The following is a 25,821-nucleotide window of genomic DNA, read 5'->3' as shown; positions in this document are numbered from 1 at the left end:
AACAACATTTATTTAGTACAAAACACAAAGCAGTACTGAAAAAGAAAACTGATTCATAGACATTCAAGAAACATTTCTGCTCTCTTGCCACATAAAATTCAGGCTAGAATTCAGCCATCTTAGGCTAATCCATATCACAAAATCTGCATTCTCACTGATCTTGAAAGCAGCAACTATTCAATTATCTGAAGCTTAAATTTCATTTTGCTGTAATGTTGAGGGCATTGTGCAGAAACACATACTCTCGCTCATGATACCCTATAGAAAAAGGAAAGACGCCACATCCAAAGGGCTGATTATACAATAACTTTTAAAGACTACAAATGTCTTTATAAAGGAAGTAGAAAAATATATTTATGGTTAGAGAGAAAATATATATTTATGGTCAGAGACCTAAATTTAAAACAGGAGAAATGACCAAGCAAGCAGAAGTATACTACAAATGGAGTTTTATTGACTGAACTGGATAAACAGATTAATTTTAAAAAATCATATTACAAACTGGTGCAGTGCCATAAAATCAGTTTGTACATGTGGAGATGCCATTCTTAGCCTGCACAGCTCCTGCAGCGCTGTAGCCCATTTTCATTACAAGCAGTACACTTGAGGGCTTTGAATGAGTCTGTAAAGCAGTTCCGAAACACAGACATCTTGCTCCCATGGCACGCTGAGCACGGCAGGAAACCAAAGCCACCACAAGAGGTGCACTCGTGAGGATGCTGGACTCTCTGCTTAAAGAAGAGTGTGAGAAAGACAAAAATGTTACCTTATCAACTACCATAAGCTCTAGAAAATGAGGGCTTCAGGACAGATGAGAGCACACATTCTGGTTCCCATCTTGAGCAACACCCACTGCCCTATCTCACAGTATACCACCATGGAAGGCCATTATGTCTGCCTTTTCCTTTGGTCAGATCTATATGCAATGGTCAGAGAGGCTCACTGCAGGATCATCAGTCACATTATACCTTAGTAGCCTGTGTCTATACTTGCCAAAATAGTTAGCTAAAGGATAGCTTTCGTACATTACGCTGATATAGTTTAGGTCTAGATCAATTTTAAGAAGTATTGCAATTGATTGAATCTAAACTCTAGGCAGTTTATGTTGATATTTCCTATGCTGTACATTAAGATATTATGATTTCTAGCATTTGCATGCTTGTGTTGAACATATTGTTCCCATTACAGTTAGAGTTGGTCATATCAGAAAGCAATTCATAGCTTCTGACAAGTACTGCTTGAGGAAATAAGTGGTATATTCAAATTTATGGGTGTAAAATGCTGAAGCTTTAAGTGTAAAGAAGAATTATCTGTGTTCAACAGTTAGACCTAGAGAAAATTGTTGCAAGCAAGGCTTGGGCTCCCTCAATTGTCCTAATTCCTGAGTAAAACAATAATTTTACTGTATTTTGTATTGGATTAAAGGCATTGGGGAACACAATAAGAGAATTCAAAGACATTTTTAATTTTAACTTGCTGAAAATGTGGCTGGTTTGTTTAACGATAGCCTTAAAGTTCTCTATCAGAGAAATAAAAGGTACACCAAGCTGGGGACTTCCCACAGTACAGATAAGTGGTTTTAACATTACACTGTTGAGTAAAGACTTTACAGATTTATTGACAAAGGAAGAAAAATCCAGACAATTCCATAGTCTGAGGAATTATGCACCACTAAAAAATCAGTCACAAATTGTTACCAGCGTATACTAAAATATATACAGATAAGATAGTCTTTCTAGTAGCTTCATAGAGAAAACTAGAGTTTTCTGCAAAACCATTAATAATAGCAGTCACTTATAGACAACTCAGATGAACACACAAAAAAAAGGTGCTTTTTGCTCAGTAGCTCATAAACTTGCTGTTCTTCATCGTGCAAGCTACTTGATTAGCTACATGTTAATTTAAAAGTTACTATTAACTTTTTGATAAATATTTAATGTAAAATTAACATTCCTATTATCTCAGAAGTACTCACGTCTTTTATAATTTATGATGGCATTTTATTTCATTGGACATTACTGTAAATAATCTTAAAATCTTAAGAGAATAATATTTTAATCTCTACATTCATTATTGTTTGTTAGGTTTGTAAGTAACTACCCTTCCATGTAGTTAAGAGAACTTACAAAAAAAAAAATACAAATGAAAAATTGCTTTAGCTCAGTTCCTTGAAAAATGGCCATTCCTTTCTTGACCTGATGACAGCTTCCGTCATCACCTTCTGCATCTTCAGTAATGGAAAAACCTGACTGACCCTTACAATTGTAGCAAACCCATTAAAAAAAAAAAAAAAACAACAGCAAAAAACAAACAAACAAAAGCCAGTGAAGCAGTGATTGTATTCAATAAGCAGTTATCAGTCTGCTATAGTCTGGCATTGTTTGGTTTAGAGATGTAATTTCTTTCCCAAGTTTAGGACACACATTGCTCTAGGTAATAATGTTATGCAACCCCCCCAAAGTAGGATCTGAGGATCTTTAATTCCGAAATAATGAAACATATTAAGGAGGTGTATTAGCTAACCTTCGTATTCATCCATAAGAATGATGCATGTTTTAATCATATCTGTAGTTTTGTTTAATAGTTTCTGGTTAGTTATCCAATGTGGTTCAATATCAACAGGTTCTTCTGCATTTTATACAGAAACACATAAAACATCATGAGGCAAGGAAAGTTTTGCTGAGTTAAGGAACAGGCCACACAAATGCAGAAGGTACCACCTGTATTTTTAGGGGATGAGGCAGTTCATGATTTGCTGGACAGTATTAAATCTATCTCCTGAATAAGACAGGGGTGAACAACCCTTGGGCTCAGCCTGACTGGAACTTCTGGTGGAGATCAAGAAGGAGATTGGCTATGAGAAACCAACATGCCTCACAAAGTGGTAAACTCAAAGGTGTATGGTATACAAAGAGTTACTGAGAGCATGTTAGGAAAGCATATGCTGTAGTTTGGCTAAATGCAGGGCAAGAAAAACTTTGGGGTTAAATTAACTAGATGTATCTTTGCTTTTTCATCGGTGTGTTTTACAAATATCATATCCTCATTATCTATTTTTAATGTTGATACTACATACTTCGTGTTATCTTAATTTGATTAGGGGTGTTTTCAAAATAACAAGATAATTAAAAGCAATACATTCCTTTTCTAAGGACACAGCTATCCATATAACCCAGACATTATGACGCAGGTCTCCCCAAAATGTACTTTGCTGCAGACTATCCAAAGGAAAACAGAAAATGCCTTGAGCGGCCAAGAGCACAAGACCAGCAGAAAACTGGTGACCAGTAGAGCTCCTAGTTTACAGCAAAGCTGTGGGAGCAAACTCACACTTCAAGAGTCTTCAGGGAGCATGCATCAGCTGACCACGATAAGAGGCAAACTTAACCCAGAGAACTTCAATGTACATGGCAAGCTAGGAGCTGGAAAAAAAGCGTGATAACTTGTAATTTGAAATCTGTGCAAATTGGTGGATTCAGAAACTTCCAGCATTTGTCCAGATTTTGTAGATGCGCAGCTTCAGTTCTGGTCAGAATGCAGATGTGCAGGTACCCAGCCTATTCATGGCAGTACACAGGGAAGGGGTTCAGCATCCACACAAGAGGCTTGCATCCCCCAGGGCATGGTGAAGGTTAAATATTAAAAACGGTGTCAAAAGTTATGGGAAAGTAAAAATTACCTGCCTTTCCTGCTGTGACAAAATCAAGAGAAAATAAGGGTGGACATTTTGGTTTGAAGTTCTTGTCATACACATTTCTCAAACTAATTGGGTTGTGACACTCTCATATCGTTCATTCAAAGAGAAAAAAACAAACATTTGGGATCATAAGTTCCTAACAGAAGACAAGTAACTGTTAAAACAGGAAATTTATTCAATTGAAAATATCCAATGCAATGTCTTACATTTATTTGCAGAAATACAATTACCTCAATTTTGGTTAAGAGATCCTGCAGTTCCCCAGATTCATTCATTAGTAGAATTTTCTCAGCACCCTATTTGAAGAAGAAAAAGGAAAAGGTCAGCTATTTTAGCATGAAAAAAAAAAACCACAGATAATTAGAAGATTTGGGTTTGAAAATTTTATCAGGCTGAGGACAAATTTGACTCAAAATAAAGTATTTTGTCCTTAGGTCAAACTTAGGAAAGCTAGAAGGAGAACAGAATTGCAGTTCTGACAGTAGTGCCTGAAGTTTGTTACCAGGTGGTATATCACGTTGCCTTTTGGGAAAAGTTGACACAGCTTTGGAATTCTGATATGGTTCTCTTTATTTTACAAACATTCTCTGTCCTGACAGAATAAAAAAATATGTCTAGTTACCTTGTCAAAAATTACAATTACAGAAATATACAACACATCAGAGAGTGTAGCAAAATTAAAGGAGGAAATTGTATTTCAACTATTCTGGCAGTTGAGCATTGAATTAAGACATAATATGCCTAATGTATAACACAAGGAGAGAAAGGGTTATGAAAATACTGCAAAAACATTAAAGTCAGACACAGCAATGAATAATAATAATTTAGTGCAACTGCATTGGGCCTCTGAGGGGTTCTATGATCTGAACCTGAGCAGTACTGAAGTGGGTTTTCTATTTTCCTCCTGAAGGTAAATGCTAAGGGATTATTGCAGACAAAATTAAAGTGTCAAAGATGACATAAAACTTTATTTTTATTTTTTTTAATTGGATGGACACATTTGAATGTTTACATTTTACTTATGTAACCAAATTCACTGAATACTAAATATTACCAAATACTTATAGGCCCTTTCAATCAGTGGATCAAGAGAAATCAATGAAAATTGAGGAAACTGAGGCTGAAAGTGAGGTACCTGCTGCTAAGGGTGACTGGCCACATCTAAACCATGGTGGATTTTTGCCATCACTCTGCCCCAGTTTGCTGATCCCTGCAGGTGTAGACTGTTAAATTTTATCATTGAGTTTGCTTCTGGCATGAGCTGCAAGGTTTGGTCAGATGCTGGTACACATCTGCAGTGTGGTGGGATGGTGGTACACAGCTGAGGTGCGGTGGGATGCTGACACATGGCTGGAATGTCCCATTACTTTGAGCTGCCCACAGTCAGCCAAAGGGGGTCTCAGCCCCAGCCCCCCACCAGTACTGCTCTTCCTGTTACTGGAAGGCACAGGAAAAGCTGCTGCAGAGCGCAGTGAACACATTAGGATCACTAATGTACTTGTTAGCGTCCAGCCATTCATAGTGCCTTGCTGGGGACTGCAAAGGCTGCAAGTGCGCAGGCAAAAAGTCAACTAAAGGCCAGCAAAATATTGCAAAGGATTTTATATGGCACCCTACTAAGGTTAGTTTCCCTACAGAAAGTGTTTTATTCTGGCTTTGCACAAATATATATACATATAAAAAGAAGCACTTTTGACTCAGCTTTTTTATTATTTTCATTTCAGTTAGAAAGCAATATAGTATTTTAGTGGATGTGCATGCCAAAAAGCATTATTTAAAAAAAAAAAAAAAAACTATCTACAAGGTATTTAGTGTGATTAATTAGTCACAGAAAATGACAGAAGACAGATTGCGTAACCCTACTTGTGCTGATTCTTCTATTGAAATCTGTTACAGATCATGGGTACATAGTCTACCAACTTTGACATATGCATTATGGCTCCCTGTGTCCCCAGCAGAGCAGCTATTAGCAGTCTATCGGCCCCTTTCGCGCTTGCTGTCTAATTTTTTCTTCTTGCACACAGAACAGGCAATAGGAGTGATTGGCATTACAAAGTGAGGGTTTGCCAAGGCAGCCCGCAAAGTGTTTGCTCTGGGCCTGAGTACACTGCAGCATCTTAAGAGAAAGCTTTCACTGCCCATCTAATGCAGAGGCATTAAGAATTTGCAGCTTTATTGATGTAATTGCAGCACTGCAAATTACCTAAGCTGGACAAGCCCTGGTTTGCTGCTGTTTAGGAAAGGATCTCTAAGGCAGCAGTTGGCAAAAACATTCTTGTGACTCCTGCTCCATGTGACAGTGCTGCTGTATGACAATGCTGACTGGCTTTTACAGCAGTATAATTACAACTCTGACAGGCTTTCCGTTATAGATTCATACTTTAAAAGATTTATATTTCAGATGACATTCACTTGGCCAGCTGTGTTACTTGCAAAGTGGAAAGCCCTGTTATTATGATTTTAAAATTAAAAAACAAACATCCAAATGGCTATCAAAATTTTTAAGTGTTTCAGCATATCTTTTCAGATTAATGGCTGCCTCAAGTGAAATTTGCAAGATACTTTGCAGAGGTTAACCTTCCCTTCGGATCTGTCAATTTTAACACAAGAGTCTATAATTAACAGAATAATTAAAGCAACTGTTAAATAAGCCCATTAGCTGTTTTCTAACCAGAAAATGCTTTCTTTTTATTCCTGCATTGTGCTCAGTCACTATTCACCCACAAGGGGATGTGAAACATTAAAGAGTCTGTCCCCCCTAAGACACACATAGGGAGCATGAGGGACAGTGGCCATAACAGTTAGAGAAGCAGCAGGGAGAACTGAGTTTTCAGTTTTGTTAACCAGTGACATTTTAAACTACCAGCCTGTGAATCTTTACCTACTCCCTTCAATAGCTCCATATCTTTGTGGAGGAGCCTCAGAGCTGTGGTCAGGTCTTCACCCTTCTTTTTGCAAGGAAATGACAAATCACTCAACACATTTTTAGATCATTTTCATTCTTCAAAATATTTTCCCAGTTTTCTCTTGATAACATCCAGAAATTAGCATAGTATTTCAGGTATTATCGCACTAATTGCCGAACTAGGACAAATCCAAAGTCCACTACATTTCCTACTGCCCCAGTCCTGACCTGTCATTAAACCTGTCTGTTGCTCACCTGTCTTGGATGCAACATTACAATTTTCATGATGTAATTCTTCATCAAGGAATACACATAGGTAGGTATATGGCTCTGCATTTGGCTATACTAGAATACAGAATGCTTATTTTGGGAAGCAGTCTCTCTTCCACATCTTTTTTTTTCTCTACAGGCAAAAATCAGCATGTCACTGGGACATCTCTTTTGTGCCGCACACTTACTCTGTGTCCCTTATTTTCTTAAAAATGAACTTTGGCTATGTATACAGGCAAGACCTCTTGCTAACGCATCAGAATGTAATCACACATCTTACCAACGCTGGAACTGCAATGATTTTTCACTGTGGCTTACCAAGGAGACAGGCTGTATATACACCCTTGTCTGCTCAGAGCTCACACACTTGTCAACATACACCACTACACCTCCTACAGTGAGGTGCCCCTTGGTCACAAACACATGGGGCATGATTAAATGCCTGGAAATCTGCCCATTAACTGAGAAAATTGACACTGCAGTGTAGTACCAGTACCAGAAATGTTGGATTTGATATGGAAAAGATTTAAATAAAGAGCTATAAAATGAATTGAACCCTGCTGCTCCTGAAATGTTAAATTGCAGAATGGAGGAAATACATGGGAACATGCTAGGTGACACGTTGCAATAATTATATCATGGTTCTACTGACACAAAGCCATTCATATCCACCCCACCAAGTGAACACCAGGAGAATGTGTTTACTCTGACAAAACCTGGAGGCAACTGAGAGCTACTAATTATATATGGGCACTGGTGAGCAGCAAAAATAAGCTTATAAATAATATATATAATAATTCTTGCACAACTAAAAATATGTTACACAGATATTTTCTAAAAGTCAGTTACAAAAATAGCTTCATCGTTCTTGGGAAATAATAATAAGCAATGAGTTAAAATAATTTTACTGTAAATCTCATGCTGTTGTGAATTCGTTACATCTGGGAAAAATAAATAGGAAAGTTTCGTCAGGAAAAAAATGTTGAATTCACATATACAAAAAAGATTCAAGTAGGTTTGCATAGCAAGTGAACACCAGAGTTCAATCATGTATTCAAAGTGAAAAATAAATGTATTTTAAATCCATTATACAGTGAGGTAACATGTTTAATAAGGATTACTCTATTTGGCCTTTTTTATGTGCATCCCTTTTCCAGCAGAATGGTCTTTGCACAACATGAGCATCTAACAGTCCAAGTGCCTTTGTAAAAGCATAAATAAATGTTTGGTTGGTTTTTTTTTTTTTTTCTGTGTAGCTATTTTTTGGAAGTCACTTTTTATTCTTCTTTGGTGTCCCAGCAGATGGCATAATTCTATTTCAAATGGAAACAGCCTCAGGTGAAAAGGAGGGATTAGATCAGCTGGTAAAGAGCATGCTGCAGAAAAAACCTGCAATTTCCTGACAGACTGATATTTAGACAGTGTGTGTCAGGAAATACCATAAATCAATCGTAAAAATATGAGAAGATTAAAATACCTGCTGTACTTCATATTTAGCCTCTGTCATGCTTTGCTTGACAGAAGCTAAATATGATTTTTCTATTGCTTCTGCCCAAGTCATAGGTTTGCTTCATTCCTCCTGTGCAGATAACGGTAAATTCCACAGCACTGTGAAGATTTCCCCTCACAGCCTGCAGTGCTGTAGCAACCTTGTCCATGCTTCTAATGGCTTGGATACTGTACACTCTGTTAGATGCACATATGCTGTGTTATGGTGCTTTTGTTACATTTATCTCATTAAAAATAATCTTGTTCCCTTTCAAAACTGTACCTATTTTAATTAGGGGTTGTATGTGGTTTTGTGGGTTTTTTGCTCCTTATGACTCACCAAAAGTTGCATGGATGGCTTAATATAGATTCCCTTTTGTATTGCTACAGGCATACTCCATCAGGAAGGGATTTGCCAGAAAAAAAAATATTCAAAATTAAAAGAGAAGAGGGAAAAAAATATTGCATTATTAATTCACCGACACACCAGGCTTCTGAACTTGTGTTGCTTTTGTATGTCAGAATATAATTATCATAAAAAACATTATAGAAATGTCCACTGTTACCAATGAGACCAAATTCTGTAAATAGTTCTCAATTTCATTTTAATGAAACATAAAAATGAAAAACATAAAAATGGAACCTCAGCACAGGTTCCAACCAACTTGCTGTCTTTGGAGTCACTGATGCATTGTCTTCTTAAGGTGCCAAATCCACCAGGCATTGACATATCTGGGAGATGAATAGTTCATTTCCAGACCTTGCCAATAAGCAGAGTTCCCCCATTCTTATTTCTTTTCCTAAATGGATGAATGCCAGCCTCTCTTATGAAGGAAAAACTCTGCCATAAAATAATGGGGTTTGCCACATTTACCAGAGTGTGTGAGCACAGGTCCCTTGCCCATGCAAGTGTTCAAAACAGGAACTGTTCAAAAAAAACTTCAGATGAGTCCCTTAGCGACATGATTTAGTGGTGGTCTTGGCAGTCCTAAAGTAACGGTTGGACTTGATGAGGTCTTTTCCAACCTAGTTGATCCTTTGATTCTATGACAGATTCACTCTGGGGGTCTCCTTTCCCATCACCCTGACTGTGCTCCATTGGCGGCACAATAAACTTGGTTTTCCCATCCTGGTTCATCTTAACTAAAACACAATAGAAAGTGGTGCTGTAGCAAGCAGCAGTGCTCCCCCAGCATGATGGCAGTTAGTGGAGAGCATTCGAGGACAGATACCTTGTCTGCAAGCAGAGGTTGGGGGCTCCCACACTGGCAAAGTTAAGGGCTGCTGCTATCCTGGCTGGCATCTCCTGGACTTCTCCCTGCCCACAAAGCAGATTCTCCACAAAAATAGCACTTTTACATGGAGTAACTTTAATCCTCTCCTCAACCTAACATCTGTTCCATTTAATTACAGTGTTCCTCATGGATTTAATGAAAAAAAGAAAAAGGGCGGGGAGAAGAAAAAAAACACTGCCCATGCCTGATTTTCTTCCGTTATTTTTAGAAGATCAACCCCTTTTGTTTTCTTGTGTTATACAGTGTGAATACAGCTGTCATGTCTGTAGACCAGAACACAAAATTCTTTTTTCTTTTTTTTAACCTACAGGAGATAAAACCTCTTGACTACCTGGAAGCAGGTAGTTGGCCAGCTAGATTTGTCTCTCCCACAGACAGCTACCTTCCTAACTCACTTGCTTTCTATTCCTATACCTCTCCAAAGAATCTAATACAATGCTAAGAGTTCTAACGAGATTGTGTTGCTTGTTACACTGTTGTTCCTCTGTTAAAAGACAAGTTTCCCATGATCTTATGCTTTGAGCTCATAGCAGCCTTCCGGTATTTGAAGGGGGGCTATAGGGATGCTGGGGAGGGACTCTTCATTAGAGACTGTAGTGATAGGACAAGGGGTAATGGGTTAAAACTTAAACAGGGGAAGTTTAGATTGGATATAAGGAAGAAATTCTTTCCTGTTAGGGTGGTGAGGCACTGGAATGGGTTGCCCAAGGAAGTTGTGAATGCTCCATCCCTGGCAGTGTTCAAGGCCAGGGTGGACAGAGCCTTGGGTGACATGGTTTAGTGTGAGGTGTCCCTGCCCATGGCAGAGGGTCTGGAACTAGGTGATCGTAAGGTCTTTCCAACCCTAGCTATACCATGATTCTACTCTATGATTCTATGACGATTCTATCATCTTTAGGAAAAAAAAAAAAAAAAGGAGAAGCAGTGAATTAATGAGCTATCCATCATATCAAAATGACTGTAATCAGGTTTCCCCTACAGCTGAGCAAATAATTTATTCAATCCATTTCAGTATTTTAACTAAATTCTTTTGACAAATTGATCACTCACGGAGATTTTCTTAGTCCATCATAATTCATTACTTTTATTTTTAACATTATAATTAGGTGTGTGAATCTTAGTCTGAATCCTGCTGAATTTTAAGCTGCTTTTGAATAAAGCACTTCTGCCCCTCCTGGGGAACTCTCCAATTCAGGGGTTTGATAAAAGCATCTTCTATTATGAAGTAAAATTTACTGTCTGCTATTATTCTGCACATAGGTGATTTTGCAGTTGCTGTAGCAGTCTGGTGAGCCCTGTCGCAGCAAATGCATTTGTTATGGTGCTCAGAAAGCCTGCTTCATGCAAAGCACATAGAGAGCTAAGAAGGAGATGAGGAGGAAGAGGAGAAAGGGTATTCAAGTGTTTATACAGGCCCAATATCAATTAGGGCTGATCGTTGATTACATTTCATTTCGTTACTTAACTCTTTTGTGAAAATGAAAGTGCTAAGCGATACAAACACAATAACCCCACTGTGTTTAAATATAGTTTGCCTTCACAAATCACAGTCTCACTGTTGGAGCTAATTGCTAGTTCTTTACCACTTAAGACAAATACCTTGTCTGAGCTCTCAAGCTGGTTTTTTTTATGCCACTTTCTAGAATCTTTTTCTTCTAAACTCTGATTTCTTCAGTTTCCAAGAAACGCATTTTGAAAGTACAGGCTGCCGTTAATGGAAAGGTAATTTCAAATATCAACAGGCTTTTATACCCAGAGTACCAGAGACCAAACTTGGACTAGAGTTATCCATTTGGAATTTATGTCTGGCAACAGGACAGAGTTGGGCTGTTTTTTTATCTCTTACTGCTGGACTTTTGTAAAAGGAAGTAGTGATCAATTCTGTACTGAAAATAATGTTCAGTTGGTTACAGATCCTCATACAGACTACATCATAAAATTTAGTATGTGTTTCAGGTCTGGCTCCTCAGCTGTTAGTTTCATATTCACAATAGATATTACTAAAATACAGGCTTATGCTATATGTATTCATCTTCTTGCATCAATCTTACATACAACTTCCCATAAGGGGAAGAAAAAATAAAATCTATTTCTCTAGATTTTCAGTTTCAGCTACAAAGCTATTACTGAAGAAACATGGGACAGCTTAGATTGTGTTACTAACTCTTATTCCCTTCCTGATAGCTTCTCTCAGGCTGTCTATTGCATCTTCAGGTCAAACCTACCAGTGTGTATCTGTCCAGCACATACCCCAAAGGGATCTCAGTCTTTGATTGTACCCATCATTCCAGCATTGCAAGCAATTTTCTAAAAGCCCTGTTTCTAATTCATCAAGATTTTCATCTGCTCTTCCAAACTGCAAAATAAAACATAGGCTTCTGCTTTACTTACCCCAAGATAATGGCCATCAATAAACACCACAGGGAGTGAGGGAACTTCACAGACCCTCCTACATCTTTCCTCTAGTTCTTTTCCATAATCGCTGTTCAGAGCAATGTTTTTTTCTTCAAATTTAACTCTGTGATTTTGAAAGATCTTTCTAACCAGTTCACAGCGTTCAAAAGTGGTTCTCACCACACGAAGGCTGGTAGTATAAATCACTATGCGGCCAAACTCCAGCACCGTTGATACCTGCAAAAAAGAAAAAGGTTCTATTATCATTAAGATGTTAATAACTTCCAAGTGTTAAAAAAATTCATTTCAATTCTTATTTAAGGAAAAAAGAATTGCATCTTGAAAACACAATCCAACATTCTACTTTTTCCAAATGTAAAGATGGAAAGGGAGGAATTAAGGTCTTGCAATGCCCAACTTAAGGAAATCTAAGCCATTTCTCTAAGCAAGATGCAACTTTATTTCTTTTGGAAAGTTTTGGAGATGGTGAAACAAGTTAAACATTTTCAAAAAACAGATATATTTTAGATCCTGGCAGAATTTGAAATGTGAATAAATCATCACTGTTTTGTTGATGTCTGATTCTGTTATAACAGTGACTCATGGTTCCACAACCACAGCCTAGCAGTACCCAGACTAAGTCAAAACGTGCTAGCTCAGGTGCTGTTGACAGCCTCCTTTAAGCAAGGGTGGCAGCCTAAGTCTAAGCCTCATCACATCCATAAGCCACTGTTAACTTAGAACACTTTAGGTCTCTCCACTCTAAACTAGATTATGACCGCAGAGGAGACATATCTCTAATTTTTAGCACAGATCCACATCGAGTTACTCTAACATCCAACAGACAATTTAAAAAGTACCTTCTGTGAATATTCAGCATCTGATTCAAAGCCTGCTGCAGCTAGAGGAGGCAGTTCCCTTGGCTGTAAAAAGTTTCATAATACAATTCAGTTCAGTTTTGACTTTTTACCCACTTCTTTGCACATAAACGTTTATGCCCCATCTTTCCTTTCTGGGATGAAAACAATTAGGGAGTGTAAACATTGCAGGAATTAGTTTGCCCAAGACTGTGGTACTTTTTCAAAGAGCCTGAGAATTATTGCCTTAAATGAAGATATTATGTTCAGAAAAATAGCTAAAACTCTAGCTTTTTTAAAAAGACATTTTCAAGCTTTTCAAATTATCCATTACATTCACCAACTGATATTTAATTATTTCAGCAGTATTTCAGAGTAAAACCACAAGTTAGGCAATAATGTAGCAACCTATGGAAAATGAACCTTGATGGATGAATAGGTAATTTTTGAACAATGCCATGTAATAACTGTAAAGACATAGTTGTAAAATTGGGCAGATGCCATTGCAGATTTTGCCTCATAACAAAGTCATGATTTATCTTACCAAAAAAAAAAGGTCGTATCAAAAAGCATATTCTGCTTAGAAAGGTGTTTACAAGGTTCAACATACAGAGAAGAGTTCTTAGGAAAAACATTTGTATTTCACAGCTCATTTATAGATCACTGGAAGTGTAAATGCAAACATATGTAATGTAATGGCTTTCCAGCTCCCATTCTGGAAGGAAGCATGTTGTGGTTGGTCAGTATTTATTTCTCTTTGGATGCAAAAATCCAGATTAACAAATGGTATAAAAAAGGGGGGCTGCTTTTCTCCTTTTTGGAGTGAAAACACATTTTGAAGTACAAAAATATTCAACTGGATGGAAATTCTGTTTGTTCCTAGACACCAGAGGCTGGCAGCATAGATACAGACAGTCACTATCTAGTGAAGCATCAGGACTGTGGTGTCTCTGCAGCATACAAATAAGCAGCTGAAGAGATGGAAAAATGGAAAGTTGTAAAGTGATCTGGAAAGATATCAAGTGGTAGGTGTGTATGTAGAGTCACTTTTATGTTTATTCCTTTGTTTTTTCCTCATGTGGCAGTGGAGAAATATCCTTGTTTCCCCTGTGAAGAAACATCAAGCACAAAGACTAAATAATTCTTTAGGGACATTTTAGTAAACACTTGTTTTCTCTCCTACAAATGCCACAGAACTTGTCCTTGGTAGGACTTTATCATACCAGGAAAATTATTCCTGTCACCTGCCTGGAACCACACTGGTAATTAAAAATAGGAGTCAAGACAGAGAGATTTACAAGGTTTTTATTAATGAGAATATATACTAATTTTTTTTTGCTACCCAACTCACTGGCTACAGCTTGTAATATTCAGTTACTAGAATATGCCTTTGAATAACGTTTGAACGCTGTGCTCTTCCCAGGTTGCGCAATTCCTGTGGCAAAAACATAACAAATGACAAGCTATGTAAACAAATGAATAGAAAGATATTGTAGAAAATTAGTTTAGGCACTTTTGCATAACAAGCTTCAAATTAGAATAATCTCATATAACTCACAAATACACATAAAATTTTAGCTGAAGTTAAGAAGAGGGTAATTTTCTGGTTAGTGAGCATGAAAAAAACTTTACTTAGGCTGTGGAACAAAAGGTTGGAGCAACTGACCACTTTCTCATACTTCCTCTAAGTGGGATTTTCATTGAAACCTAAAGTTTACAGATATCATTTGGCCTCATGTGGCAACTTTTGTGTCAGATTCAGAAAACCCCAGGCACATGGGCCTAGAACCTGCTTCAGAGAAAGCATCCACGTAGAAAGGCTGCCAAAGACGGATTAAGGTTTCAGAGGGAATTAAAGTCGCTTTAGTAATAATCCTCTACAACATTCATGGGTCTTATTTTAACAGTGATACCATCTCCCCAGAGGTCCAAATGCAGTATTTGTTTTACTACATCAGCCTGCAGAGCTTGTCTTTTGCTTGGGAGCATCAGGCAACAAGCAATAGCAGTAGCATGACCAGCATCACTTCATGGCACACACGCCACTCTCAGTACTTAGGAACAGCTGCCCTTTTTTGATCAGTCCAGAGACAAAAAGGAATTGTTTCATCAGTTCAAGGCTGAACATGAGAATACATGAGAAAAGATCTTTCTTATTTTGCACCTGACTCAGTCTTTTCACAGACTTCTCTACCAGGTGGATCATAACTTCTGCAAATGAGGAGTTAGTTACACTTTGGTGCACAACTGGGGAAATCTATCCCTCTGCCATCCCACTGGCATCCATCTGACATGGTTGCAATTAATTGCAATCATTAACTGAGCAAATCTTCTGCAAAAAGCATGAGGGATGTCATCCCATGAGGCTAAATACATGAGCTTAGTATCAAGAGACACCACAGAACAAAGGAAGAAATTGCTGGTGAAATAGAGAAAGCCTCATAGAGCGAGCAGGTAAGCAAGAAATGGAGGGATGCAAGGAACTTGAAAAGGGTGAAAAAGCCAGAAATAACAAAAAAAATATAATAAACCAAAATCTGATATGTCAGGATACTGACAAAGGAAGAGTAGTATAAAGATGTGTAAACAAACAGCTTAAAAATCTAACAAGAAAGAGACTGTAAAACAAAACAAGGTAAATGATAAAGTAGAGAAGGTCACTGAAATATGACATCTTTTTTTAAAAGAAATCCTGGTAGTCAGTGTAAGTGTCCAACAACAAATATGTGAATCTCCAAGTGGTTTTAATATTTTGGAATATTTTTTAAGAAAGCTTTGTGTGTTACTGGAGCTGCAGAAATATAAAATGTTTGGCAATTTTACTCCTAAAATATGTGTTTGAGAATTTCCCTTTTCTGTATTAGCTTCCATGACAATAATAACAATCTTCTCAGCAGCTCTGAAAATACAGTGTAACAGTCAGGTGTTTCCATGGTGCTTCTGAAAACCAGCTGAATATGTATGGTATTAAGCTCCCATGGACGTCACTGGGTTCAGACCTTCCCCACTGTATTCTATCCTTAGCTTCTGGATCCAGCTGCAACTGAAGTAGCAGCAACAGCATTTTGTGTTTCTGTGTTTGTTCCATAACTGCTCTTGCTCTGTCCTGCCCCCCTACCTTGAGAAGTTATCTCTCACACTTCTATTTCTGAGGGGAATTTATAAAATGAATTACTGAATAATAATACTAGATAATTTCTTCGGCATGTCTGACACAAATTGCTTTCCCAAGACTATAGATTATCTTTCATGGCATTTTTATATCTGCCTTGCTGACTTTGACTGGCTCTTTATCTTTGGACCAGAACTCATAACATGGATATTTTTGCAGCACAGCCAAGAGCTGGCCAAATTCAGAGCACAGGAAGTGGTCCAAGCCAATGCTTTTCTACTCGTGGTGTAAGGACCACTGCTGGACCCTGCGGAATAATTGGTAGTAATATTTGGTTTTTGAAAACCGTTGTATACAATCATGTCTGTAAGCAAGTAGGCAGACAAGCCCCGCAGTAAGAACACTCATGACTTCAGCCTCACTTCTATTTTGTTGCAAATGAAAACTATGACAACACCACTGCGAAAGTAACCATGGACTATTTAATTTTTAAGTCTTCTCTCTGGGTAGAAAGGATAAACTTTTTTTACCTCATTGGTGTGAAAAGAACAGCTATTTACCGTCACATCCATGTATAGTCTATTTCGGTGGTGGCGTCACTCATAAATTTGGAGTCAGTTCTTTCAGAGTACAAAGTAAAAAATGAAAAAAAAAAATTTCCACCACCAAACCCACTCTATACATAATATTCATTATGTGAGCAACTGTATTCCAGAAAAGGCAGAATATTTTTCTGCTAAGAGTAGTGAGCTGGTATAGTACTTCCACAAATGTGAAATGTTAACACAAACCTGTCTCTCATATGAGATTCGTATAGGTTTTTATTATGTTCGGCTATAACATTCAACTTAATGTTATTCACGCGATAGTGAATTGCTTCTGTGACCTAAATTAATGGCTGATATGCCCTTCTCTGTCTCAGAATATCACCTTTCAGCATCCCAGACTGTTCTACTGAAATACGCACCCCTTGGCTCTGTAATTAGATACTATCAGACTGGAAGAAGTATCTGCTGTCCGCTAAGTAGGCTGAGGCAGAAATCTAGAGCACATTACAATCCCTGTTCCAGAGATACTTCGGTGAGAAAATGCATCATTCATGATGTAGAGGAAATGTGAAAATGTTGAGCAAGAGAAAACAAGCATACATATATGTATCTATGCATATATGTGCATACATATATATATTTATGTAGCCCTGCATTTGTAGAAGCTTTGAGTTAAGCTGCTCACTTTGTAGTCGGTATTGTATAGCTTATAGCTTGAATCAGTACCAATAACTGAGTGGCAAGAAGAATTATTGTCTAACATTAATTTTCTGACCACAGTCTGGTTTGGGCTTTTCATTTTCCACTCAGAAACAGAAGGGAAGAAAACAGCTATGACTTTTTTGTTGAAGAACTTCTGCAGGAAAAAAAAAATTAAAATACTAAAATCAATTTAAACTTTTCATTTCTGCAAGGTTGAAAAGCTCTTACTAGCTTCTGAGTTTTAAAAGGCTTTCAAATTGTATACTGAAAGTAATGAATATGTTCTGAAAGATAATTTTCAATTAAAAATCTATCATCAGCAAAATGTATCAATTTTTATCTACATGACACTTCATCAGAACATACATTTTCCAAAATGTATAGCTTTTAATGAAACGTGTACTTTCCATCATGTCACTGTTTAGATGAAAAGGGGGAACATTCTTTGAAATAAATGGCTAGAGACTGAAGGTTTGTGTTCTAGTGAAAACTACAATATTTGCTATCACAACACCATTATACAATGATAATGGAGTTGTGAGCCAGTCCCTTCTGTCTGTCGTTGCTGGTTGCCTGCTTCAAATGAAAGGTTCACTGACATTTTTCAGCAAGAATTGATTCACTTGCCAGAAGACCTCTTCCAACAAACAGACTTTATCAACCAAAGTAAAATATTTTTCTTTGGCAGGTAAGATCTATGTACACATACAGGAGGAATTGCAGTCCCCAGCCACAGTGTGCACTCAGTACAAAATCACATTCCCTTCTACTTAACTGTTTGCAGTTCCAACTCTCCATTGGATCTCACACAGCAGATCACAGTGCACAGTTAAATTTAAGTACTTTCTTAAGTGCTTTATTACGTTAGGCCCAGTTTGCACTGTGTTCAAGTGTCTGGCATTATATCAATATTTATTTAGAACTTGAACTATACTAAATTCAGATAACTATGCATATCAGCAAAGCTCAGTGGAATAAAGACTAATTTCTGCAATAGTGCAAGTTGTATACTCATGTCACCTTCTCTTAAATACATCACTTCAAAAACACTGCACTTTTTCTTACCAGTTTTGGTAGCTACAGGGACCATAACTGTAGGACTTGGTGTCTACAATGGAATGATATCACCAGTTATCATCCTCATAACCATCAGCAAACTAGGAAAGTCTATCAATGCCACTTTACAATCAAGAGCATCAAGAGCTGCACTCCTAAACAAGGTAGCCAAAGAGTCTGGGACACTCCCAAACAAAGATACTAGTTTTGTTTTCCCTAAGAAAGCAGTCAGGTCACATTTCTTTTCATCTTTTAAAACAGAACAAATACTCATGTGCCTGTATTCTGACACTCACCTCCCCCACAAAGAACACCCTAGGAATATATCATTTTCCAAAAACTGCACAGGAGCTGAGGCTCCTCTGCTGGGTCAAGGGTTCCAACTCAGGGAATGTACCATATAATCCAGTTTCATAGGGATAGATAACTGAGGAGCTGGTTACAGTTATACAGAAAGGATGTGATCCTGGAAGAACCTGAATTCTTTGACCTTCTAACTTCTGAGCAACTCTTGTCTCTCTTACCCACACAATTGCCACACACTGCTGATTGTAATATAGCACAGTTTTACCTCAAGGTTGGCATCCTCAAAATTGTTCATCAGCTGCAGCATAAAAAAATATAGGATGTCATTTTAACTAAGACATTCGTATTGTATATTCATATATGTCTGTAATTAATTCATACTTTTCAGGCTGTATCAATTTTGGGGAGAGGTTAGATGAAAATAACAAAAATAGTAATAATATTGCATGTGATATTTATATTGTTCCTTTAATCCTAAAATCACTTGACTGAACAGTAAAAAAAAAAGAAATCCGAAGGAGGTCTTTCCATGCTCTGACACCATGTACATGTGTGCTATTAACCTTTCTGTTCCTCAGATAATACGGTGTAACATCATACCTTTTTTTCTGCCACTGCAGGCTTTCCCACGTATCTTCTGGCTCAGATCGCCATTCAGGGGAAGTCAAACTGTTTTCATTTCAAAGCAGATAAAATACTTACAATACCAGAGCAAAGGAGTACAGGGCATGACCCTGCCTCTCCCTGCTCTTTGCAATGTTTCGTCTATCAGCAGGTTCAGAAAGTACAAAGACCGCAGCTGAGCTTGTCTCCAATGTCCTTATTACTGTTCATCCAGCACACACCCATGCAACCATGCTACATCCTGCTCTCAGTTGACCAGAGCTCAGATAAGAGAACAGGTTATCTCCCTTGGGTTCATGGTCTCTGATAGACCCTGGCGCCTCTTCTTGCATAGACTTTCTAAAGTCAAACTGCCTGCTGGCACTAACTCTTGGGAAAATAGTAGTTGCTGTTCAATGAGGTACAGCTGTGCTGTGGAATTTAGCCTGGGAAAAATTTATTACAGTATTCAAATGAGTCAAAAGAAGATCCATATCTGCCCATTCCTAATTGGATTTTACTTACCAAGCACTGGAAGAACTATCAATATTTTCTTATTAGTTTATTTATGCCATTCTGCAATTGTCCCAGGAAGAAACAACACTGTGATATAATGCTTGTTGATCTCTTGCTTGCTCACTCGCTCTTTAATTCTCTTTTCATATTTACCCATCTCCAATAAATTCTTCCCAGATTAAAAAGATAAAGTGTCTCTCAGAAGACCCTTGGAAATGGTACATAGGTTTGCAAGAAAGGAGAAGCATTTCTTTGTTGTGCAAGGAAACTGCCACAAAGACAGAAGGGAAGAAGAAAGAGCTACTGAAAAGCATAGAATCATAGAATAGTTTGGATTGGAAGGGACCTTCAAAGGTCATCTGGTCCAAACAAGGAGGTTTTGTCCTTTGCAGTTTACATGAGGCACTAGAAGCTGTTTAAAAAAAGAAGTGTCCAACATTCTTGTTTCACATCATGCAGATCTTTGAACAGTTCCTGCATTCAACAGAAGAGGCCTGAAAATGGACAAGTTGTGTTTCTGTCTTCCATACCTTACATTCTTTGTCAGATTAGTAGATCTTATTTTTCTTTTTCTTTCCAAAGGAAATATAGTGACTCAGAAGAAGTGGTAGTGTGTTTTTGGTCCCTGAAGTATCTTATGCTACATAGTTAGCACAGTAATGTATTTTATAGCTGATAAAAGGTAAGCATTTAGAGGATCAAACCACATCTCAGTGAAGTGTTATCTTTCTTATCCCTTTTTATGATGCTGTCCTGGGTTCAGCAGTAGCAGTCATTTTTTCCCTTCTTGGTAGCTGGTGCAGTGCAATGTTTTGACTTTCAGCTCGGGAACAGAGCTGATAACAAGGATGTTTTGGTTTGGCCAAGGACTTTGTGAGCCTCATGCTCTGCCAGGGAGGAGGGGAAGCCGGGAGGAAGCAGAGACAGGACACCTGACCCAAACTGACCAAAGAGGTATTCCATACCACAGCACGTCATGCCCAGGATGTAACTGGGAGTTAGCCGGAAGGGCTGGGAGACTGCAGGGTTGGAGGAGGTATCAGTCAGAGCTTGGTGGGGCTGGGGCGGCGAGTTATCAGTCGGCTGGTGGTGAGATGATGTATTCTCTTCCCTTGTTATTTCCTTTATCATTATTATCATTGGTGGTAGCAGTAGTGATTTGTGTTATACCTTAGTTACTAAACTGTTCTTATCTCAACCCGTGGGAGTTGCATTCTTTTCGATTCTCCTCTCCGTCCCTCCGAGAGCAGGGGGAGGGCAAGAAAGGGGGAGGAAGTGAGCGAACAAGTTACCTGACTGGGTTTAAACCACGACAGATGCAACCATCATAATCTCCATCTATTCATGGAGAACAGTAGATAAAAATATTACAGCAAAGAGTAATAATGGCCAAAATATCATTCTGGAAACAACAGATACCACAAAATTGCCAAAATTTGGTCTCCCTTTTTCAATTTCCATGCAAAGCCTTCCAACACAGTCCTGGTGTGTTGTGAAAAGCCTTCAAATGACACACTTCTCATCAAATACTATTTATGTATCTATTAATGTAACTGCCTAAAAAAGTTGCTTATAAGTGAAATATAATTTACAGTGTTAATTTACAAAATGCTGTTGTGTTGTCCTTAAAATGCAGTTGAAAAATCTTTCTCAGGTAGTCCAATGATGAAGCATGGGTGTTTGTTACTTAATTTATTTCAGTTTTTCATTTAAAAATAATGAGGTCTCTGTGATGCTCTTGGCTAGAATCCTCCTTCCCTCTTATCAGCCTTACAAAGACACCAAGAAAAATGCAATTTTAGGAAGCACAAAGAAAATAGCAACAAAATATTAGAGACAGACATATGGTCCCACAGATAATCTTTTTAAAGATGGCCTGTATAAACTTTGGACTGCTAATAACTTTGAAACTGCCACTACCATTACAAAGAAAGTTCTTATGACTCTGTCCATATCTGAAAAATCTGACATATAATTCACCACTTTTCTTAACAGCAATAGCCAGAAAAACTGATTTCAGAAAGTGTTCATAAACCAGTGCAATAACCATGCAAAAATAATGTGCAATTATGTTTTTAGGACAGGCAGATTCAGTTCTTACTTTGCCATTTGCACAGGAAACTCTCAGTGCAATTTTAAGGCAGCAGTCAAGAAATATCTAAACCAAGTTTCAGCAAGGTATATAACTTTCCCCTTCATTTCCAAAGTGTGCTGTGGGATCTTACACCAAAATAGTTGAAACCTGATATGCTATCTTTCAGTGTTATGATCTTGCCTACAAAATATGGCTCTGGAGACATATATTTCTTGGATTAAGTAGCTCTTAAAATCAGGATTTTGGTGTTGTCCCATTGCTTTAGAGGTTTTTTGAGCATATCAATCATAACAAGTCATGGAAAGTATTACTCTGTGATGATTATTTTACATCAATTAATTTGTCTAATGATACAGACACATTTGGAGGTTTTTAGCTAGTTCAAATTGATAACCAAGATTCAGCTATGTAAAAGTAAACGTGATGGAGGGAATACTTTGCAATTTGTGAGGCATTCATTAAAGAAAGTGAATGAAACAGCAGGATTTCCTAGAATACACTATGGAAAGTGAAAGTATTTGTCACTAAGAAGGTTGACTGGAAGTAAATTACAGTGATTTCCTGTGTCTTGGACCACAATCCCTTGGGCACACATCAGTGACAATTCACCCGGATATAGTTGCAAGGGAGTTCCTGCTTGTATGCATTTTACAAAATACAGTGTTTGCTTGTCAGGTGAGCAAAGTGTCCTCAAACCACATGGGAAGTACGCTTGCTTCTCCTGATACTGATCTTTGTCTTCACTGAGAGCTTGATTGCTTCTCAGCCTTCAGTGGCAGGGCCACAGCACAACCCAGTCTTGTTCTTCCATCTCTTAGCTCAGTAACTGTAATATCAGCTCTGAAATCAGCTAATAGGGAAAAGGGAGAGTAAAGGAAGTTAAAAATTGCTCTGATGCTACTCATCAAATAGCCTGTTACCCTCCTTTTCTCTCATCAATTCATTTCAGAGTAACAAGACTTCTTACACAAGAGGAAATGTGCTAGATTACTTATAAACAGCGTTTGCAGAATGGCTCTTTTGAGCCAATGACCAACACTGACCTATACGACTTTTCCTCAGGCAGAACAAACTCAGGTTTTCAGTGGGGAAATGCTGAGGTTTATAATAGTTTTCACTTTTCATAGCTGTTTTACAGTATATTTAATATGAAAACACTTCATACCTACCTTCGCCTATAGAGAACACATCATACGAACTTCAGCCAGCACCTGTCCTAACAATGAACTTTCTTTGGCAAGGGTTATTCCATATTTGCCCTCTGTGCCTACTCTCTGTTGAAAGACTGATTTGAGTGTGCTGTAACCTGGCATCCAACCACGGAAACAATTGTTTTCTACAGGTGCAGCATTAGTAGAAGAGTTATAAGCTAAGGCCCAGTTAGAATTAAACTTGGCTAGGGATGTTAAGGCCTAAGGGATTCTACAGGTATGTAGCGAATAAAAAACAGACTAGGGAGAACGTAGGCCCCCTCCAGAAGCTATCAGCAGACCACGTTACGCAGGATTTGGAGAAGGCTGAGGTTCTCAATGACTTCTTTGCCTCGGTCTTCACTGGCAAAGGCTCTGACCAAAGACCCAAGTCTTGGAAGGCAGATGCAGGGACTGTGAGAATGAAGACCTTGCGCCCACTGTAGGAGAGGATCTGGTTCAAGACCATCTTAAAAATCTGAACGTGCACAAGTCCATGGGTCCTGATGAGATCCATCCCTGGGTCCTGAAGGAGCTGGTGAATGAAGTTGCTAAGTCACTGGCCATCATATTTGAGGAATCATGGCAGTCAGGTGAAGTTCCCGATGACTGGAAAAAGGGAAATATAACCCCCATTTTCAGGAAGGGGAAAATGGATGACCCAGGGAATTGCAGACCAGTCAGTCTCACCTCTGTGCCTGGCAAAATCTTGGAGCAGATTCTCCTGGAAGGCATGCTAAGGCACATGAAAATCAACAAGGTGCTTGGTGACAGCCAGCATGGCTTCACTAAGGGGAAATCCTGCCTGACCAATTTGGTGGCCTTCTATGATGGGGCTACAGAACTGATGGACAGGGGTAGAGCAGTTGATGTCATCTACCTGGACTTGTGGAAAGTGTTTGACACTGTCCCACGCGACATCCTTGTCTCTAAATTGGAGACATCAATTTGATGGATGGAGCACTTGGTGGATAAAGAACTGGCTGGATGGCCGCATGCAAAGAGTTGTAGTCAATGACTCAATGTCCTGCTGGAGACCAGTAACGAGTGGTGTCCCTCAGGGATCGGTGTTGGGACCAGTCTTGTTCAACATGTTTGTCACTGACATGGACAGTGGGATTGAGTGCGCCCTCAGCAAGTTTGCCGATGACACCAAGCTGTGTGGTTCGGTTGATACCCTAGAGGGAAGGAATGCCATCCAGAGGGACCTCAACACACTTGTGAGGTGGGCTGATGCCAACCTCATGAAGTTTAACCATGACAAGTGCAAGGTCCTACACCTGGGTTGGAGCAATCCCAGGCACAGCTACAGGTTGGGCAGAGAAGAGGTTCAGAACAGCCCTGTGGAGAAAGACTTGGGGGTGTTGGTTGGTGAGAAAATGATCATGAGCCGGCTTCAGTGTGCGCTTGCAGCCCAGAAAGCCAACTGTATCCTGGGCTGCCTCAAAAGGAGCGTGACCAGCAGGTCGAAGGAGGTGATCCTATCCCTCTACTCTGCTCCTGTGAGACCTCACTTGGAGTATTGTGTGCAGTTCTGGTGTCCTCAACATAAAAAGGACATGGAACTGTTGGAACAAGTCCAGAGGAGGGCCACGAGGATGATCAGGGGACTGCAGCACCTCCCGTATGAAGATAGGCTGAGAAAGTTGGGGCTGTTCAGCCTGGAGAAGAGAAGGCTGCATGGAGACCTCATAGCAGCCTTCCAGTATCTGAAAGGGGCCTGTAGGGATGCTGGGGAGGGACTCTTCATTAGGGACTGTAGTGACAGGACAGGGGTAATGGGTTAAAACAGGGGAAGTTTAGATTGGATATAAAGAGGAAGTTCTTTCCTGTTAGAGTGGTGAGGCACTGGAATGGGTTGCCCAGGGAGGTTGTGAATGCTCCATCCCTGGCAGTGCTCAAGACCAGGTTCAACGAAGCCTTGGGTGAGATGGTTTAGTGTGAGGTGTCCCTGCCCATGGCGGGGGGGTGGAACTTGATGATCTTAAGGCCCTTTCCAACCCTAACTATTCTATGATTCTAATTTTGCTGATATTTGATTATCTGCTATGTTTGATAAACGCCTCTTAGTTGAACAATGTGAGTGACAACATAAAAAACTTCCCTTTGTTTGATGTAATTGCTGGACTAGGAAATTGAACACTACACTTCTGAAAAATTACAGGATATATAATCTCTCTGATTTGCTGCTTCGGTCCTTGAATGCATAAAATAAATATTAATTAGAAATGCTTATTAAATTTTTGTATCACCCATTAAGAAATAGGCTGTGCCAGATGAGCAGTTTATTTCAGGAAGATTAAATGGTAAAAACTGCAAAAATGTTGCAAAACTTCGAATTCCCTTGTGGTCAAGACTGAAGTTCTGGTGGAAAATTATGCTACAGATTGTTCTTCTGGCTAAAACAAAGTTAGGGAGGAAACTCTCCATAGATGTGGTTAACATACAGGTATTTTTTAAATTGTAATCAAAAGAATGAACAAAAGGATTATTCTTAATTTTGCTCACCAACAGGTGCTGTTGCGGTGCAGTGTAAAAAACAGGCTATGTCGTCCCATTCACCACGCTTTGTCAAACCTTCTGACTTCAAGCTCATGTTTCAATTCAAATGTTTCATTTCATGTTGAATTCATGTTTCATTCAAACCTCATGTTTCCCTAGTCTATTTTTCTTTCTCTTTACTTCAGAGAACTGATGGGACTGCAGAGTAATATTTCCTACCCCTCCAGCAAAGCTGATTACTCTTCACCTCTCTTCCAGGTCAAAGTAATCTCTCAGGACTTTAAC

The 25,821-nt window shown here is 38.7% G+C and overlaps 1 protein-coding gene across 1 annotated transcript in view; it reads right to left on the bottom strand.

Moving 5' to 3' along the window:
- Positions 1–432: 432 nt before the first annotated feature.
- GRXCR1 (glutaredoxin and cysteine rich domain containing 1) overlaps positions 433–25,821 on the bottom strand; it is a 42,721-nt gene continuing 17,332 nt past the window's right edge. The window contains exons 3-5 of the mRNA XM_062642428.1: positions 12,047–12,286; positions 3,928–3,993; positions 433–728 (exon numbers count right to left, since the gene is read on the bottom strand). Of these exons, the coding sequence (XP_062498412.1) occupies positions 549–728; positions 3,928–3,993; positions 12,047–12,286 (486 nt within the window). The 3' untranslated portion in view covers positions 433–548. The remainder of the gene's footprint in view (positions 729–3,927; positions 3,994–12,046; positions 12,287–25,821) is intronic.

This window comes from Pezoporus occidentalis, unplaced genomic scaffold (assembly GCF_034315485.1).
Source record: "Pezoporus occidentalis ecotype Australia unplaced genomic scaffold, CSIRO_AGI_Poc_V1 ctg71, whole genome shotgun sequence".
NCBI classification, from domain to species: Eukaryota; Metazoa; Chordata; class Aves; order Psittaciformes; family Psittacidae; genus Pezoporus; species Pezoporus occidentalis.
This window is presented reverse-complemented; position numbering and strand designations above follow the sequence as displayed.